General features: G+C 43.8%; 3 protein-coding genes across 4 annotated transcripts; 2 read left to right on the top strand and 1 right to left on the bottom strand.

Moving 5' to 3' along the window:
- Positions 1–7,626: 7,626 nt before the first annotated feature.
- LOC1274777 (nedd8-activating enzyme E1 catalytic subunit) lies at positions 7,627–9,466 on the top strand. Of its 2 annotated transcripts, none has more exons than XM_313978.5 (3): positions 7,627–7,833; positions 7,890–8,111; positions 8,184–9,466. In XM_313978.5, the coding sequence occupies exons 2-3, from the start codon at positions 7,955–7,957 to the stop codon at positions 9,374–9,376; spliced, it is 1,350 nt and encodes a 449-aa protein (XP_313978.2). In that variant the 5' UTR covers positions 7,627–7,833; positions 7,890–7,954; the 3' UTR covers positions 9,377–9,466. The 2 variants fall into 2 exon arrangements, with proteins under 2 accessions (XP_313978.2, XP_061499104.1); XM_061643120.1 differs by having other exon boundaries at positions 7,646–7,837.
- A 59-nt stretch (positions 9,467–9,525) lies between these two features.
- Positions 9,526–18,150, top strand: LOC1274776 (centrosomal protein Cep290). Its single transcript, XM_313977.5, has 11 exons — positions 9,526–10,929; positions 11,006–12,138; positions 12,201–12,356; positions 12,429–14,023; positions 14,083–14,236; positions 14,320–14,548; positions 14,615–14,834; positions 14,908–15,293; positions 15,383–16,813; positions 16,886–17,058; positions 17,368–18,150. Exons 1-11 carry the CDS (start codon positions 10,759–10,761, stop codon positions 18,002–18,004), a joined length of 6,285 nt encoding a protein of 2,094 aa, XP_313977.5. The 5' UTR covers positions 9,526–10,758; the 3' UTR covers positions 18,005–18,150.
- LOC1274775 (charged multivesicular body protein 5) lies at positions 18,077–19,411 on the bottom strand. The gene is made up of 2 exons (XM_313976.5): positions 19,014–19,411; positions 18,077–18,928 (listed from the first exon to the last, which is right to left on the bottom strand). The coding sequence occupies exons 1-2, from the start codon at positions 19,080–19,082 to the stop codon at positions 18,320–18,322; spliced, it is 678 nt and encodes a 225-aa protein (XP_313976.2). The 5' UTR covers positions 19,083–19,411; the 3' UTR covers positions 18,077–18,319.
- Positions 19,412–19,435: the final 24 nt, after the last annotated feature.

Here is a 19,435-nt window from a genome sequence, read left to right as displayed (position 1 = left end):
AACAGGCTGTACACACGGGTCGGAATCGCTTAGGCACTGGTCTAATCTTGTTGCGCGCAACATTGTTGCTGGCAAAATGTATGGATTTTGACAGGTAGCGCAACTTTGTTGCAGGCCAAATTCAAACCAATTTGATTTTTGTCTGGCAACATTTTCTATTTACCTGGGTCCCTATTATCGCGTTACCTATTTATCGGGTGTATGAAATGACACAGCAGCAGTTTGCGTTTTGTTGACATCCGCTAAATTTGGATTTTAAGCATTTATAATAAATTTTTCGGTGTATACAGTCAGTCCAAAAAGTATTCGTCTAGCTGAATATTTTAAATAAAAAGGCGAATTATGGCCGCAGTGCGTATGGGGCGATAAAAATAATGATGCGGTTTGATAAAGAGACCATCAATACACACGTTTTGCTAAAAATGAGCATTAAAATAGTGCAATAACAACTAAATTATTTAAAAAATTAAAAAAAGTCGTTTGATGGGCGCGCAAAAAGTATTCGTCCATCTAGGTTTTTAATTATTTACGCTGGACAAACACTACCTAGACGTGAATTAAATGTATTATTATCAATCTACTGGTGACTTCCTTCTAAAATAATGCATTTCTGTTGTTTCAATTGCACTTCAAGCGGTCAGAGAGCCACTAAAAGCGGGGGAGTTAAATGATTGGAGCATGAAGGCGCAAATCGTATCTTTAACTTATGCATAACCTATCCTACCCATTTTTGAAGGTTACAAAATGTGTGGAAGGCCTCGTTTCTTCATTTGATCAGAGTTTGGCCATTTTTTGACACTAATTGTGTGACAAATTGCCATGTAAGCAGCCATCCTTGACGATTAATCTAACGAAAGATGCGATTTAATGTCCGAAAAATCAAATTTTACGAAAGAATCAGTGCATTTTGTGATGGCCAATAAGGTCAGGAGAATAGATGAGTCACGATTGGTTGATGGGTCATGCTGCATTTCATCGTAGCTGGTCATGTAATAGCTTGAATGAGTGAGTTGTTACAAACATGTTTAGTTTGAATAATACCGTACCCAGAAAGTGGCCAAATCTGTTAAGGTGCATCAAATAATTCAGGAATTTGTTTCAAATTAGCCTGTACTAACATGTTAAAACATGTTTAAATCGCCAAGGTCATACGGCCGACGTCGACTGTAGCGAAAACAGTCTACTAAGATGCAGCAACAAAATCTCGTGTAACGTTAACACCATGGTGTCATTTTACCAGGGCTCATGGAGAAAAGGTGAGCTAAAAAAATGATTCAAATTGATAGGAGACGAGATGGAGAAATATATTGTTGCAGTTTTAAAGTACTTTGGGTGCCAGTTCTGAGAAATTGTACTAAAAAAATACCACAAGTTTCAAGAACAGTCGAGCTGGAGAACATACAGAGCATTGTCATTTGCCCGAAACACCAAACCAGCTGACACCAAACTGATGAAAATAAATTAATAGACTCTCAATATGATAGCAGTTGCCATTTTTTCAATGGAACTTGGCCACGTGGCCCGGAAATGCAATCTCTCTACCAGCGAATAATTGGAACAAGTCTTGGAGGATGTGTGGGTCAAAACTACGCCTTTTAAAGGTTCAAATAAGTTCTTGCGTTGTGCAAGTATTCACCAATAGTCATAAATGCAATAAGAAACAAGATCAGGACATTTTTTGACTCCATAACCTTTGTTTTCTTACGCATATTTCGCCAAAAGTCTGATGGACGAATACTTTTTGCGCGCCCATCAAACGACTTTTTTTAGTTTTTTATGTATTTTGGTTGATATAGTACTATTTAAATGCTTATTTTTTAGCAAAACGTGTGTATTGATGGTCCCTTTATCAAACCCCATGATTACTTTTACCACCCCATGCCTATTGCGGCCAAAATTCGCCTTTTTCTGAAAAATATTCAGCTAGACGAATACTTTTTGGACTGACTGTATATTATTTTTTCAACTCTATATTCAACAAGTGAATGATAAAAAAATAAACTCTGAGCTGTTAATTGACTGATATTTAACGCTAAACAATGTCAAAACTAAATGTTGTCAGCAACATTCATAGACCACCTCAGCGATATGTTTCCGAGCAACAATGTTGCGCACAACAACATTAGACCGCTGCCTTATGCTTTCTCACACCTACAGAACATTCGTGTCGATCAAAATTTGTTGCACCCGCAGGTTCCTTTTGATTCCGACACCGATATAGCGTACCCGCTGCACCCACGGGTCGGAATCAATTTCGACTGGCTCGGACCCGACTCCGGATCATGGCCCACCACTACTACACACACACCGATGCAATCGACCATAGCCACATACCGTCGGTTGAATTTTAATAAATAACATAATAATGTCCATTAGTAACTCTTATAAACTGTGACAATTATTGCTGGTTTTAGAGACACTAGTTAAAATGGCCCGGTTACAGGGCTACGCAACGTTTATTCGAGGGCATATAAGAATTGCACTTCAATAAACCATTTTGTTTTTGGATCCTTTGTGAAAGATTTTTTTCTGTGTGCTTATATTATTTATAACATTTATTGCAGTATATTGATTTATGATTTCTTAATTCTTTTATTTAATATTTTATAAATTATATTGTGGATCGTGTACCACTTGAAATACATAATTTATGTATTAAAATTCACATTGTTTGCGATAAATTTACGTAACCTTTCGGATCAGATGTTCCAAGTACAGGCGTCCCCCGAGTTACGACCCCCTCGAGTTACGACGATTCGCAGATACGACGATTTTGATTTTGACAGTTAAAAGTTGTCATTTGCAAGAAATTGATGTATTTTTTTTGAATATCTGGGCTGATAACCGTTATACACACATTTCCAAAGATTCCAAAACTACCCTATCTTGAATATCTATATTGTGTACGGTTTTTAAAATATAATTATTACATTATCGAACATTATTTTAAATAAAATACACGATATCATAGATTCCAACTCTTCAACTTCGGTTATAAAATTTATATTCATAGATATTCGACATACGACTTTTTCGACATACGCCTTGCTTTGTGACATTTTTTCGGTCCCAAATACAGTCGTATCTCGGGGGACACCTGTAATATAAAGAGTCCCGTGGTATCTTGACATATGCCTTACCGAACCCCGAGAATGTCTTATGCCGTACGTCGTATGACTCTCGCCGATGCAGAGCAGAAATTCTCGAACTCTTTCCGCTCTTCAGCATGTTGAACAGTCTGGGCTGTCTGCACACGCATGTTTTCCCGCAAACGCAATACCCTAAATTTGCCCCAAATCATGCTCCGCCGAATACACTGCTGCAGACCTTTACTGTACACGGATATTATAGGAACTGTGAGCGTTCAAGGTGAGCGATAGCTTGAATGTTTTAGCGTGCTTTCCATGGTTAGCAGACAGCGTAGCAATTCCACTCGAAGCCACTGCGATTGCAATTTTCGATTGAATGCAAGAATAGTTTCGAGCATAACCGGATTTCCGATGCCACCAGGTCAATCAAGGAAAAAACCTGTCCATTGTGTGTCTCCTCTCCGCTGGATTGTTCTGTCAAATCGTAGCTGACCACTGCTGCGGTAATTTAATCGCACTCCGTTCCTTGTTCGTTGTTCAATCGGTTCACGTTTACTAATATGTTGTCCAGCTCATCGATAGCATAAGAGTGCTCCGCATCCACCAGGGAAAGTATTTCGGCTGCGAATAAGGCGCATTGTAGCAAGTCTGGCAGTATCTGCACAAAGTCGTCTAAATGCAGCATGGTCGGAAATATCGTCAGCGCCTTCCGCGGCTTCATTTCGCACAGATATTAATCAATGAGTCGCAGCGCTTTGAGGTTCTCGAAAGCTCGCTGTATCTGATTCTGTTCGGAGTCTTCGACGGTGTACTGGTATTGATTTTTGATTTTGATGTTTGAGTGTAAATCTTCACAAAAGTGATTCACGTTTGCGTTCTACAATAAGAGAGGATAATGTGACATTTCCTCCACCAATATAAGGGCAAATAGGTGACGCAGTGTAGTTTGGTAGGCCCAAATTGAGGTGGCAAGATGGCGTGGAGGCGTCCGCAATTAAGGCCGGGATAACGGACTGGCAGACGAAGGCGCGAGACCGTGAGCAGTTTCGGACACTCCTGAGGCAGGCCAATACCGCAAAGCGGTTGTAGCGCCGGATAAGTAAGTAAGTAAGGTGACGCAGTGATTGAGCATTTGAAATGAGACTGCTTCATGTAAGGTCTTGAATATTTTGGTGTCGTCCTGAATTAATCCGGACAACAACAGTACACCAGGCGGCCAATAACGATATCAGTCTGGCGGGTGCGTGCGATCCACTGGTTACCCGTACCATATCACGGAAGCTGCTGCAATTCATTTTAAGTTTACCTGTATTTATTTAATCTTTATGTTATTTAGATCACTTCATAAATATTACACAACTTCACATACGTTTGGGCAATTTTCGTCTGTTAGTTGGACAAAACCATGGTTGTCGTTTTTCGTCCAACGCCTACATCGATGAATCGCTATGTGCACCGAACCCTACCAGCATTAAACGGCTTTGAAGGCAATCAGAAGGCATTTAAGGCCTTACCCAAGCGCCACAGATTAAGCTTAAACGACTGGAAAATTGAATATCCATAGAAAAAAAATGAAAGCTCCACAGCTTCAATGGTTTGATCAATAGATGGCGTATTACAACTCATCATTATATTGCTATCCTTTTCTTGCACTGTGTTTCGACAAGTTTCATCTTATCATGGCCAATATAGCCTTCTAACTTTCCGAGCAAAAGTCTATATGAATGGTCGTGTGGTCAGATACATGGGTATCAACACCAACGACCATTACTCAAATCTCACTTGCTTTTCAGTGCTGGTGGTTTCCATTGGAGTTTAGTATTTAAACAATTGTATCGCCGTTCTAGTTCTAGCGATGCATAACTTCAATGCAAAACCATACAACAGTACGGAGGAAATGAGAAAGCTCTCCTCCAAGCGAGGAAGTTGGGTATCCCACAAACAGATGGCGCCACCAGATTTTTTTTTGCTATTTTTAGAATGCATGAGTCGTTTGCCGTCTGCTAAACGAAGTCTTTCTATATTCCGTTTAGGTAGAGAACTTGAGTCGTTTAGAAGGCGTTTAGTGGTCGTTTAGTGGATTTGTGGCACTTGGGTAGTCACCTTAGAAGGCGAATGAAGATTTCAACCGAAACTTTCACGGTTGTAACGGGTTCTCTTTGAAATGTTTCAACATTTTGATTCAACGAGAACAGATAGCTTGCCGCCATCTTAGGCGGCGCTCTAGCAGCAATCGAACACGACATAAGACACGAACAAACCCATATAATCATATGGAGGTGCACTGTCAGACACAAACAAACAAACAACACAAACCTCGAATCGAACATGTCAGTTGATTCTGTCTGTGATGTTCGATACCCACCTGTGCTGTGAGTACCTTGGCTGTCAAACGCTTCACAGCTACAGTAGATAGAATTCAATGCGGGACATTTTCAAGTTTTTTTACGTAGTTTGTCTCTTTTTCTTCTTAAAAATGTGTACAAAATATTTAGAATAGCTATCAATAATATTTGCAATGCTTCACAATCAATAATAACATCAAATATACAGGTTTGAAACGTATAAAACTATTACGTGTACACAATGAATGTGTATGCACTGTATGTGTTTGGGCATGGACGTTTGTTTACATTTTTCAATAAAAAATTTGAAAGATTTTTATGTTATTTTTGATATGAATAACTAGTACATTATTTGTTGAATCTTCCCCCTGCAGATGGATGTTCATTTAAACTATGAAAATGCTTCATTTTCGAGATGATAAGATAGGCGTATTGCAGTGCATCATGACAGGTCTATAAGACATCGAACAGCTGACAGAGCACCTATCGAACAGAGTCGTGTTTGTTTGTCTCGTTCGATTGGTCCCAGAGCGCCGCCTTAGCTTGTTTATATACTGGTTTTGCACCCTTACTATTGTAACTGTCAAATAGAGCAGTGACAACGCCTTTGGTTCAGAACCGAGAAAGCGTGTGTTGAAATCCTGATTTTTATAATCTTTTTTCTGTGTTTTTAAAATTATTTTTTTCTTGCTATAATTAATATAAATAAAAATTAAGTGAAGCAAAATTAAAATAGTACCTTTAAAAAAAAACATAATATTTACACTATGTTCACCCTTCATTGTCAGGATGGGAGAAATATGTATCTCATTTCTCCTTTTATTAGAGTTATCGAAATGAGTTTGATATAATAACACCTTTCAACGGGTTGGTCTTTAACAATGGAATAATGCAGACCATCTTTAATAAAGTGAAATAGCTCAGAGCTTAACGCAAGAGAACATAACACGTAAATCGTGCTATCGAATCTCACGCTCATATCTGGGAACACTACAACAGTGCAATGCTGAAGACGCTTGTAAGGTTTTCTTTTGACAGTTGCAATTTCAAGTTTCAAATTAAAAGCGAAATTTTTCATTGACATATTTCAAAGGCATTTAATTACTGCTAAATGCACTGCTGATCGCCTTCAATTCGCCGGCGATTACAAGGCGATTAGAAGGCATTTAACGGAAATTTGCGGATAGGGAAGTGTGCAAGGAACCAACACGGTACAAAAATCATCCAAGCTATCCGCACCTATCATCAACTCACTAAGCAACATCGTCTCACTATAGAGTGAAAAAGTAACGCTCTATAGTGAGAGATTGAAAATGAGAACCTTTTTGTAAAATTTGTTATAGGATTAAATATGTGGTTTGTTTGTCCTTTTTTGCAAGTTCGTCCAACGGTGGTATTCAAAATTGAAAGCTTTCAAATTGTAAACATGCACGTATAAACCTAGCTTAAGTTTAGATTATAAACGTCATTGCGCGATCAAGGTGGATTAACCCTATTCCAGGCAACCGGCTAACCGGGTAGCCAAATCGATTTTGATTGCTCATTTCTCTGATTCTAGGAATCCGATTGACTTGAAATTTGGAATATGTGTGTAATCCACAACCATCTTTCACTGAAATTTTTCGTAGAATTTTTTGAGTGTAATTAAACTGTTTTTTAGAATTAAATTTTTCAATACCCCTATTCCAGGCAACCGGGCCAAAATTTTCACAGCCAAATGGCTCCAAAAGCTTTGAGAATTGTATGTTACACGTATTGTATAAATTTTTCAGAATTTTTCTATGAGCCATAAAAAAGATAAAGTAGTTTTGATTATTTTTGTTGCATAGTTCATTTTGCTCGTGATTGTCATGGTATACCATTTTTCAAAAAGACCAGTAAAATGAACACCTTGGCGGCGAAATGAGTGTCAAATGACACCAAAATGACAGCCGGATCGATCGAATTTTTTCGATCGAAAAATTGTGCTGAGGCCGAATGTAACCCGGCACATGTAAATAATCATGTAAAGATGTTATTTTCTCGTGCTGCTCTTCATGGGACAGATTAGCTTGCATCTCTGACAACCCCCCCCCCCCCCGCTCAACACTTTAAAGCCTACCGAAAACTACCGAAATAATCTTAAACTCCTACCGAAAACTACCGATAAAATTTTGATGCGCCTACCGAAAACCGCAAAAATAATCTGGCCACTCTGCGCCTGGCCCCGGGTTTGACGTTTTTTTGTTTTCGACCCACCGGCAAAAGTAAATAATTGTTGTGCGTGGACTGGATTGGTGCAGAAATTTGACTTTTGCTAGCATTTTGTTATGCTAATTCTCGCTTATTTAGCAACAATCGGCCAATCTCGACTTTTCTGAAGTGGTCAATTGGAGCATCCACCAAAAACATTACGCCTAGTAAGTTGTTTCAGCGCCAAAGGGAATCGTTTACATCACCATCTATGTACTTCTAGATTTGCGGAAATATAAATTCTAGAGAGCGGCTAACACATAAAAAGTAAAGTAATTGTCTGCTACCATGGAAGTCGCTTCGCCGAACAACGATCATTTGAGCAAACGCTGGAACCATTTGCGGAAAATCCTCGAAAGGTCTGGCCCGCTTTGTCACCCATACTTTGTTGCCTCGTCCGAAACGCTCGAGTTTTTGCTCAACACTTGCAAAATTCTCGTCATTGGTAGGTGCATACTGGCGGAGGCTGGCGCGTGTTTTTCGAAAATTTTACTCAAGCTAAATTGTACGATTGAAGGTGCTGGAGGTCTGGGATGCGAACTGTTGAAGGATCTGGCTCTGATGGGTATCCGTGATATTCACGTAATCGATATGGATACGATCGAGCTTTCCAATCTGAACCGGCAGTTTCTGTTTCGAAGGACGGACATCGGCAAATCGAAGGCACAATGTGCGGCCGCATTCATCAGTGCACGGGTGCCGGGGTGCGTTGTGACGCCTCACTTTTGCAAAATTCAGGACTTTGATTCTGCGTTCTATCGGCAGTTTCACATAATTGTTTGCGGGCTGGATTCGATCGTAGCTCGCCGGTGGATCAACGGGATGATGATATCGATGCTGGAGTACGAAGAAGACGGCTCGGTCGATGAAACATCCATCATTCCCTTCATCGATGGGGGAACCGAAGGATTTAAGGGAAACGCACGTGTGATCCTACCCGGCATGACGGCGTGCATCGACTGCACCCTGGATCTGTTTCCACCGCAAGTGAATTATCCACTTTGCACCATCGCCAACACACCCCGGCTGCCGGAACACTGCATCGAGTACGTGAAGATTATCCAGTGGCCGAAGGAAACTCCCTTCGGGGTAGATGTTGCCCTCGATGGTGACGATCCGCAGCACGTCTCCTGGGTGTACGAGAAAGCGCAGGAACGAGCCAACAGTTTCAACATCACCGGATTATCATACCGGCTCGTGCAGGGCGTGTTGAAAAATATTATCCCGGCCGTGGCCAGCACCAATGCGGTAATTGCGGCCGCCTGTGCCACGGAGGTGTTCAAGATTGCTTCCAGCTGCTGTGAACCGTCGAACAATTACATGGTGTTCAATGACGTGGATGGCATCTACACCTATACGTACGAAGCGGAAAAGCGGTCCGATTGCTTGGCATGTAGCCAGGTGCCGAGACCGGTGGACATCAAGGATCCTAATGGAATGACGCTGCAGGATCTGATTCAGCTGTTGTGCGAAAACCCTGACTTTCAAATGAAAAGTCCAGGACTGACCGCCGTGCTGGAAGGGAAAAACAAAACCCTGTACATGGGTACAGTCAAAAGCATTGAGGAGGCAACGAAGGGAAATCTAACGTTGTCACTCAGCGAGCTCGGACTGAAGGATGGTCAAGAAATAATGGTAGCCGATATCACCACACCGAATACGATCCTTATTAAGCTTAAATTTCAACCCAACGAGGTAGAAATGTCATAAATAGTGCAGGGAAGCTCTTTATAAAGGTCAATATGCAAATGAAGCGATGAATTTGATTTTGGAATAAAAATAATTTGGTACACGATTTAATTGCAGGTCATACTCGTATATTGATTCAAATCAGGAATGAATCATGCTCCGTGACATGACATGTAAAAAAAATCAGTGTTCTATGAGGAATAAAAACTCCGCTACCGTTCGAGATGTAGACTGCAAATGTACTGGTTATCAAAACTTTACATGTGATTCCACATTCAAGGTCATTTTCAGGGTACAATCGTTAGACCAATGATTCAGTTCATTGCATTGTGCAAGTATTTTTCTTCTTCCTTGGCTCAACAACCGTTGTCGGTCAAGGTCTGGCTGTAAAATTATACGAAATTTCTAGTCATGGGACCGATCGAGGTTTTTCGTTGTTTTTCCACCGTTTGGAGCTACCCAATTCTAAACAATGTTGCTTTACCATTAAACATAGTCATACATATTTATTCATGAGGTAGAAAATACTAGCCGGTCTCGTAGTACAGTCCTCAAATCGTACGACTTAACAACATGCCCGTCATGGGTTCAAACCCCAAATGGACCGTTCCACCATTCGTTTATGACTGGTTATTGGGTTTATGAGCTTGAATAGTTGTTGGGTTAGCAGCGACCGCTCTTTCCTGAGAACCATCAAGACCACAACACCATCACGGAGAGACCATCCATCACACCAAGACCAGAGAGGTCCGCCATAGCTTAACCGAATGTTATGGATATACTGCGGAACGCATCAGCTGCAAATTGGACACCAGTATCGACAATATCCTCTCACCAGAAAGCCATTGCCAGCGAAAGCTCTTAAAATTCCTTCATAAAACTTGCCTTTATAAAGCACTTTAACCAAAACCACATATGAACTAGATACACATTTTAAATAAAATCCACGGATAGCTTTAAATAAATCGAGACTACTCGTTATAAGGTCATTGCAAGCCACAAATGGCTTGTAAAGAAGATTATTAGATTTTAATGATAGAATTTAAAATAAATTACTGATAAATTAATTTATTTAAAATAAATAACTGATTAAAAGAGGCAAATGAGGCCAGTCGGCTCAAAGTCTCTATAAAAATAAACAAAAGAAAACAAAATCCCCTGCACGCGTTACGTCTTTTATGGATGGCCTCTATGCACGTCGGAGATTTAATTTTTTTTAAAGCGCATGCTGCCGGATGCCGTGGTGTGTACACCATGTGAGATTGTTGGTTGTAGCAACGGAGCGGTTTCCATAGCAACGCAAACAAAAACAAATGTATTTATCGTAAAAATAATACAAAATCTACAGTTCTGTGGGAGGATTCAAGGTTGACGGCTGTGTTATAAGCACATTTTCCTCCAAAATGGATTGGAAGCACCTTTTGTCACTATCTCCTCATAATTTAGATGACGTGCGAAAGGATGGAGCAGCGCTGGAGATCGCCAATTTATCAACAGACGTTAAGCTGGATAGCAAAAGCAGTAAAAAGTTGTTCCGTTTGGCTCAGGTTGCACTACGGTTTCGCAATGAGCAGGTACGTTTGGGGCTCTTGGGAAAAAGCTTTTCCACCGCCCATAATTAACATAACCGCAATTGTCTGGACATTCAAGGTGAGGCAGCTAAAGCAGACTTTAGTGGAGGGAAAAGATGATTTCGGAAGCCAGGAGCGAATGAAGGAATGGAAAAGAACGATCGAAAAGCTTGAGCTGGAACGCCACACCCTTCGGACAAAGCTCAAAGACGTCATGGAAGAGAATGCCAAGCTGCAGGCCAAGCTCGCCGAAGGACTGCATGGCGGCAGTGAGGGTGAAGATTCGCCCGATGCTTTGTCGGAAATTGAAAGACAGCAGGAGCTGTACAATAACATCAGCATGAAGAACAAGCACATTAAACGCCTTTTGCGCGATATTGACGATTTGGAAAAGCGAAATAACTTTCAGGTCGACACGATTAATGGGCTGCAAGTGAGCTTAAACGATGCAACGCTAAATATTACGGCGCTAACGCATCAGTACGAAGAGCTGCAGGCTCGCTGGAGCGAGCAGCAAGAGCTGAACAGTAAACTGAACAAAAAGCTGCAACAAATGGAAGGTGAACTGATGGGCGTGTGTGACGAGAAGGAAAATTTGCAGGAGCAGCTTAACACAACCAGAACGGAGCACACGAACCAGGTCGCCGAATGGGAGGACCAGATTGATCAACGGGAAAAAGAGTTGAACGAGCTGAAGATTCGTTACGATGATCTGTTGAGTCAATTCCCTGGTATCGATATTGAGGCAGAACGGAGGGAGTACAAGCTGATGGCGGAACGTCTCGAGCAGAAGGATGAAATAATTGTCGATTTGGAGCAAAAGATATTAACACTTTCTAAAGAAATTCATCGCTCGACGGAGGTTATGAACCGCATCAGCGAGGAGAAGGCGCGTGCGAGTCAGGAAAAGCGTCAGGAAAGCCACTGCTGCCAGGAGTACCGGATGCAGCTGGAAAAGGCTAACGAAAGGTGTCGCGAGATGCAGGAAATCTTGGCCGATGTTGAGGATGATAATCGGGTGAAATCAAAACAAGCCGTAGAAGCAATTGAGGCACTGAGACGCTATGAAAATGGCGAAGAGGGTTTGGCCAGTGCACTCAAGAAGGTACACCGGTTGCAGGAAAAGGTGAACTCGCGCGACAAACAAATTCGTCAGCTAATATCGGAGATCAATCTAGCGAACGAGATAGCGATAGAAAATGGTGTTTTACGGTATGGACAAGGAGGGCGAGCTTTTTTAAAAGTATTTCATATTTTTTTACTTTTCGTTTCAGGAAACGGTTGGGCATAGAAGACGATGAGGTAGTCGCTACAAGTTCCATATTGGCCAAACAGAAGAAAATTGCCAAAGTGAATGAGCGTTTGGCTCTTAAGTTGCGCGCTTCCGAAGAGATGAGATTGCAGCTAAAGTTGGAGAAAAACGATTTGAAGTAATTTGGTTTCGTAACATTTTACTGGTTCACTCTTGTTACACAACATTTGTTTGTTTTGTTTGATTTCAGGCGACAATTGGCTGCTCTGGCGCAGAATTTAAAGAGACAAACTAATAATTCAGACGTGCCAGACCCCGATACGGGCAAAACGCTGCCCCAATCTCCTGGCAAGGGAAGTGTGGCGGATGTAGACGATCTGGCTGCTTCTATCGACGACGTGCAAGTAATAAAGTTCTGTGAAAAGTGCATGAAGCAGTACAACGTGTACGACAGTATGAAACATTGCAAGGCGTGCATTTTTCGGCACAGTTTCAGTTACTGCGACAAGTGTGTCGGGCAGCTACAGATGAACTTTGACGAGGATCGTCCGAAGGGGACATCGCGCTCCGCGGAAACGGACGCTAACCACCATCGTATCCGGGAGCTAGAGCAACAATACATCACCGTAATAGAGGAAAATGAAAATCTACGCGAAGGAATGCATGAGATTTTGGAAAAGCTCCGCGAGTACGATGCCATGTCGGACCGGCTGACGATCGACAGAGATACGTTGGAAAAGCTGCTGAACGTACTGAGCGTACGGCCGATGTCGGTGGGTTGGCACAGCGGTATGCGGTTTCCGAACGATCTACTAGCTGCTGCTCGGGAACGTGAGCTGCTGTTGAAGGAACGGTTAGCCATAGTGGTGGATGCAGATGCAAACGGTAGGATAAGTAAAAGCATTCAATCGACCGAGAGCGTTAACGACTCGGGCAATGTCTGCAACGAGGATGATAATTCGGAATCGATCGAACGGCTGGAACCGGAGCAGATTGATTTCAGTGAGCAGGTGTTGCTGAAAGCGGTAGAAATTGACCGTTTGATGGAGAAGAATGAACAGCTGCGGGTGGAAAATGAGCGACTTTTGGCGGTGCAGGATGAGCTACAGGTTACGCAAAAGCTGTACACCGAAATGCTGCACATTACCAATGCATCGGAGAACGAGAAAGACCGACTGTTGGTGCAGACGGTCGATCGGTTGCGGGACATCGAATCAGGAGTCTGTACGCTCCAAAGGAAAGTTGACTTCCTTAAAGCGGAGAATGATAATCTGCACAACTCATTGCGTCAGATCAAGATCGAGCACCTTAATCTTCTGCACGAACTACGCCTGCAGCTGGCAACGAGGAGTAGCGAGTTAAAGCAACCCGAAGCGATTGATGGAGCCAAAGGCGATTCGTTCGATTCGCTTGACAGTGATCAGATTGAAAAATTGGAAAGCGAGCTCATGCGCATGAAATCTGAGGCGACAAATATTTATAACATATTCTTGAAGAACATCCGGGAGGTAGATAAGGATCATTTGCTGGAGGTCGATTACAGCAAATTAAATCAACTATCCATAGTGGATAACAGTTTGGCAGTAGAGTTCGTTACCAAGGACGAGTACAAGCGAATGAAGGACCGTTTAGATGGGTTGGAGCGTGAGTTACAACGTGAACTAGTTAAAAGTGGCCATTTAGAAGAGTTGCTGAAGGTATCGAACGAACAGATTAGATCGCAGCAATCTCTCATCTCAAAGTATTCCGAGGAAGAAGTGAGCCTCCGCCATCTCGTAGTGGATCTGCAAAGCGCATCGAATGAAAAGTATTTACTCGCTCGTGCAAACAAGGAGTTGGAGTTGGGTAAGGGACGTTCAGTTGTGTAATTAAGCACTATTAAATAAGGGATTTTTGTTTTGCAGTGCGCGAGCAAGAGGAAAATTTGAAACTAGAGAACAGCAAAATGAAACTAACGCTTCTTCAGAAACTGGAAGAATTGGACAACCTGAAACTGCGACATGACCAACAGAGACAAGAATTTAGTGCCGAGCAAAGAGATAACAAACTAAAAATAAGGTAAACGACGTGATGGTGTATGCCACGTAAAGAGAACGTTGAAATATTTATTTACCAACGTTTTTATGACTGGCGAATTACAGATTTTTGAAGAAAAGCTTGCAGCTCTTAACGATAGGCCATCACTCATACCTACCGACCTCTGCCATTCCGGAGTTTATAAAGATGTACACAAAGGCGCTAGAATTGCGCGAGAGTCTAACGGAGGAGCAGAGGAAATATCAGCATCAAATGCGGGACGAAGAGTACGAACGAATATTTGCAAAATTGAAGGAGAATCTTGAGGGAAATCACATACAGGATAAAATAAATGTAGGTAGCTTTCTCAACGCCTGCAATGCAACATATACACTGTCACTAACAATCAAAACTTTTCAGTTAATTAAATACGAAAGTCAAAGTGAGTACTTAACAAGGCAGCTGATACTGTGTCAGGAGCAGGTTGATCAGCTGCAGAGGGAAAATAAGCAGCTAAGAATGAAGGAAATCGATTACACCAGACATTGGGATACGCTGGAGTTACTGTTTGGCGAGGAAGCCCAACGATCGCGCCAAGATCGTGACAAGTATTTCGATAAAGCTGTGCAGGTTGCAGTTGGTGAGTAGTGTACACATGCACAGGTGTAGGCCACAGTGCGTTTGCTGTATTAATGAATTTGAAATCATTTCAGAAACATCATCCAAATGTATCAACACGATTCCAATCATTGAGGATACGCTGGGTGAGGGACCAAGAAGATGCTCATCTGGTGATACGATAAGCGATTTCGATGGTAGAAGCGAACATAGCCAGACGGGTGCGCACGTTAATGAGCAGATCGCTGTGACTGTTCACACGGTAGCCCAGAGATCGCTGGAATCGCAACTGAAACAGGCAATGATGTTAGCTTCTACGAGAAGTGCGCTTCTACTAGAAGCCGAAAGTCGACTGTCTGAATGTCAGGGAAGAATTAAGTTGCTCGAAAAATCCTTGGAGGAGAAAGAATCATTGCTAAAGGAACAAGCGCAGTCTCCGAGCGTTGCGAAGCACGATCGCGTTGAGGATAGCATTCTTAGTGTACGTTTAGTAGAGTGAATTCAAGTGAACTTTCCTGGGAGAGGTGTAGATCGCGCTTAATCAATATTTCCATACCTTTTCTTTTTTAGACCACCATTGGTTCGCTGCAGAATTTGTTGCTAGAAAAGGACACGACATTGTCCAGATATCAGGAGCTGTTGAAATCAGAAAGAAGTGAGCACTCACAAGTGTATGATGAAAATATGGCTCAAATAAGAAATCTGAAGAAAACGATCGATGATCTAGAGCAGAAGCTGTACGAGAAGCAGAAGGAATGCGACAACATCGCCACCCAGCTCAACGATATGAATCGGCTAAAAGCACTGCAGGAAAGTGTACCGGAGAAGCCAAGATCTGTCGAGGACGAGGCGGCCACCGGGTCGTCAGACGCCGGGGCAATCGACTATACGGACAAAATCATTGAGAACATCTATGAAATTGACGAGAAAAAGGAGCGTGAAATTCAGGACCTGAATGTGCAAGTGAAGATGCTCGAACGCAACGTACAGGAGCTGGAGAACGAGCAGAAGCGCCTGCAGCTGCAACTTCGCGATGCAAATGCGCGCGAAAAAAAGAGCGAAAAGTTGCTGCGGGAAAAAGAAATGGAGCTGGTAGCGCTGAACGATCGCCTGACGAAGGAAACGCACGATTTGCGCGAGTTTACCGAAACAATCGCTAGCGCCCAAGAAATCGAGCAGCTGAAGGAGATGCTTGAAGAGAAGGACCGCCACATACAGGACCTCACGGAAACGTTATCGCAGTTTCACGAGGACCAGCGGAGCTTCATGAACGATACGTCGCTACATTCGGCTGAGCAGGTGTCGCAGCTGAGTGCGGACCTGAATCGCAGCGAGGCCAGCAATCGCGTGCTGAAAACGCAGATCGAAGCGCTCAAGCGCCAGATCGTGAGCATACAGCAGCGCGAGAAGCAGTCGCGCGATCTGGTCAAGACGCTCAAGAACCAACTGATTAAGCGGCCCGTCATTGCGATGAAAGCGGACCGTATGTCCACGCCCCGGGAGGATCATCTTGCGCGTCGCGTTCAGCAGCTCGAAACGGAGCTGCTCGACACGAAGGACGAGCTGCGCAAACAGACGGCGATAAACGAAAATCGGCGCGCAAAAACGGCGGCCGAGTTGGATCTGTGGAACAAGCAGAAGCGCTGGCAGCAGATGGCAGAGCGTTTAAAGGTACAGCTGAAGGAGCGGGAAGTGGAGTTGGAAAAGCTGAAAGTTCACTTCAACACCGCCAAAACGACGATCGCTCGGCTGGAGCGTGATCGGACACGGTTGAACAGTGCGGGCACGGGTTCGGGTGCTCCTGCGTCCCTGCTGGACAACAAGTACCAACCGTCAGGCTCGCCGGACCAGTACTGCAGCACGGACAGTACGGAATCCGAGGATACCAGCACGATCACGACGCAAATGTTCACGCAAAACAGTAAGGAAATCATTGAAGCGCTCAAGAGCCGCATCGAATCGCAGCAGCGAAGAATTATTGCGATGGAACTTGATAGAAAGGTAAGGGGGCACGATCGAAGGATCACATATCTAAGGTCTATCTATAAATCACTCGGATTTTTTTTCACGTAGGGTTCCAATACGGTGGCACATGAGCTGGAAAAGATGCAGGAGAAGCTTTGCAACATGGAGGCGCAGAATGTACGGCTGGAAGCGAAAACGTTGCAGCTCCAGCTCGACAACGACATGCTGCGGCAGAGTGACGAATCCGAGAGGCTGAAGCGGCAAATCAAGCATCTTGAAGAGTGAGTTTATTGGTTATTTAACGATAGTTTAGAATATTGCATTCGAATGTTTGCCGTTTGCGCAATGAATCATCATTACATTCTTGCAAACGTTCCATCTTGCTATCATCATCGGAACCGCCTTGGGCGGTGGAATGATGGTTATTAAATTAAACGCTTGATACGAGACGAGTTTTACTGGGGATTTCCCAGAGCGTTAGGAAAAAACGTACGTTATGTATGTACTCGATTGTCGTGCTGTTGATAACTACTAGTGGTTAATGGTTCTGTATTTTCGTTCGTTTTTTCCCCTTGTCGTGTTTCTACAAGGTATGTGATCGCTTTGAAGGAAGAAATCGCCAAAGCAACGGCCGGATGTCCAGAGTCTATCAATTTCGAGAATCTCTGCGTGCGTTGCAGCCGGCGAAGCGGCACGAACGACCTAGCGGAGCGGAATGCTAATCTCGAGCAAACCGTACTCACCCTGAAGCGTATGATCGAGAAGCTTCGGGCTGAGAACAAGCATTTGAAAGAGCATCGCAATCGCGAACGGGCGGCCAGTGCGGAATCGCTTGCCAACCCGCCGAATGAAACGATCGCCAAGGAGCTGTACGATCGGCTGAAGAAGGAGCACGAAAAGATGCAGCAAAATCTCACCGACGCGCTCAACAAAGTGTCTGTGCAGCAGGTGGAAATAGAGCTGCTGTCGAGCGTCAGGTGCACCCGGTGCAAGGTGAGTGCGGGCGCAGCGGGGTCCGGCGGACCGAACCGCGCTGATACGGCGACCGGAGCAGACGAAGAGTTGAGGGACAAGTTGGAGAAGAAAAGTCAGCTGCTGGAGAAGGCTAAAATTTTGCTGCAGCGTGCCGCGGCAAAGGAGCGATATCTGAAGGAGCAAATCGATCTGCTGCGCCGCAAATGCTCCGATCTGCAGAATGTGCCGGTAATAGACGAAATTAGCGAGTAGAGGGGAAAGGTGACTGGTTGTTTCGGATTTTTTTGTACGTCTATTAGGGCTGCTCATAAGAAAGTATAGAAATTAAGTTAACAGAACAATTTTAAATCATTCGATAAAATATAATATGGTAAAGAAAATACGGTTCACTTACAAAACAGTGGTGCTTTCTCGTATGCCGTTGGCTGATTACGGGTGCTGTATTTAAACATAAGTTAAAGGCAAACGCCATGCAGATGATGCCGAATACACGAGGGAGTGTTTAATTGAAGAAGGCCACTCAAATAGCTGAATCATCGCACAGGCGGGATGCTGCGCCAAAGCCGCTTAGGTCGTTTTGACGGAGGCAGGAATCTTTGGCAGGCCGAACTCGTCCACCAGTATGCCGTCCTTGTTGGTGACGCTATCCGCACCCGGTTCCTTGTCCGGTGCTTCCGGCGCTTTCACCACATCGTCCAGGTAGCTGGCATCGTCGTCGAGGGCAATTTCGTCGCCGAGCGCATCCAGCTCGGCCTGCAGCTCATCATCGTCCAGCTCGGGCATGCCGTACGTTCGGCCCATCGCTTCCTGCACTTCGTCCGCCTGCTCCAGCATGTCCGCCATGTCGTCCTGTATGTCCTCGATCTCCTCGATGTTGATCTTTTTGAACTCTTTCTTCATCGACTTCATGCCGTCCTTCATGGCGCTCACCGTTGCCTGCGTGTCCTTCAGCGTCTGGTGCGCAAAGTTGGCCTGCTCCATGTTGAACGACTGGTTCCGCAGGTTCTCTACCTGGCTCTCGTACTGTTTGCGCTGCTTCAACACCCGCATCGCCTTCTGCTTGACGGCGTTCTTGGCCGGCCCCTCGCGCATCTTGGCCATCTGGTCCTTGTATTTGCGCAGCTCATTGTCCAACGTTTTGATCTTTCCCTCGATTGCTTCCGCCCGTGCATCGACCTGGATGGGTAAGAGAGGGGATGATAGGGAATGCCCGAGCGGTGAGTCATCGGTCGGGACTGGCTGTTGCTAATCTGATTCTTACCCCGCTGATACAATCACTGATGCTTGGGCCCGGTTCTTTGGGTTTCGATTTGCCGAACAAACGGTTCATCTTTACACTACGTACGTAGAGCGAATTAATCAAGAAAGGATTAGTTTTTCACCGTGGTTTGTTGCTCGTCTTTGCGTGCAGCAAGGTTGTTTGTTTGTATTTCTACGATTTTTGAAGAAACGGCAGGTTGGATCATTGAGATTCTTTTTCGAGGTAATGAATTGGCATGCTCGTTTGACAGTTTGGTGCGCAGTTGTTTTGTTCTTTTCCGGGTGGAGGGGGGGGGGGATAATTGTGGTGTACAAGAGAGTGTACACGTGTGTGAAAGTTGTATATAAATTTGGCAAAACAAATAATGCCCACAGGCACATCAATTTGTTCTTGTTATCTGAATATATCATGAAAACAGGAGG

The sequence above is a fragment of the Anopheles gambiae genome, chromosome 2 (genome assembly GCF_943734735.2).
Source record: "Anopheles gambiae chromosome 2, idAnoGambNW_F1_1, whole genome shotgun sequence".
NCBI lineage: Eukaryota > Metazoa > Arthropoda > Insecta > Diptera > Culicidae > Anopheles > Anopheles gambiae.
The sequence above is the reverse complement of the archived record's forward strand: the minus strand, read 5'-3'. Positions and strand labels throughout refer to the sequence as shown.

Excerpts from the sequence above, each read along its gene's own strand:
- LOC1274776 (XM_313977.5), top strand. The coding sequence starts at position 10,759 with ATGGATTGGAAGCACCTTTTGTCACTATCTCCTCATAATTTAGATGAC. Across the intron at positions 15,294-15,382 it reads TTGAGGATAGCATTCTTAGT|ACCACCATTGGTTCGCTGCA; the intron begins GTACGTTTAGTA and ends TTTCTTTTTTAG. Across the intron at positions 17,059-17,367 it reads CAAATCAAGCATCTTGAAGA|GTATGTGATCGCTTTGAAGG; the intron begins GTGAGTTTATTG and ends TGTTTCTACAAG.
- LOC1274777 (XM_313978.5), top strand. The coding sequence starts at position 7,955 with ATGGAAGTCGCTTCGCCGAACAACGATCATTTGAGCAAACGCTGGAAC. Across the intron at positions 8,112-8,183 it reads TTGCAAAATTCTCGTCATTG|GTGCTGGAGGTCTGGGATGC; the intron begins GTAGGTGCATAC and ends GTACGATTGAAG.
- LOC1274775 (XM_313976.5), bottom strand. The coding sequence starts at position 19,082 with ATGAACCGTTTGTTCGGCAAATCGAAACCCAAAGAACCGGGCCCAAGC. Across the intron at positions 18,929-19,013 it reads TCAGTGATTGTATCAGCGGG|GTCGATGCACGGGCGGAAGC; the intron begins GTAAGAATCAGA and ends TTACCCATCCAG.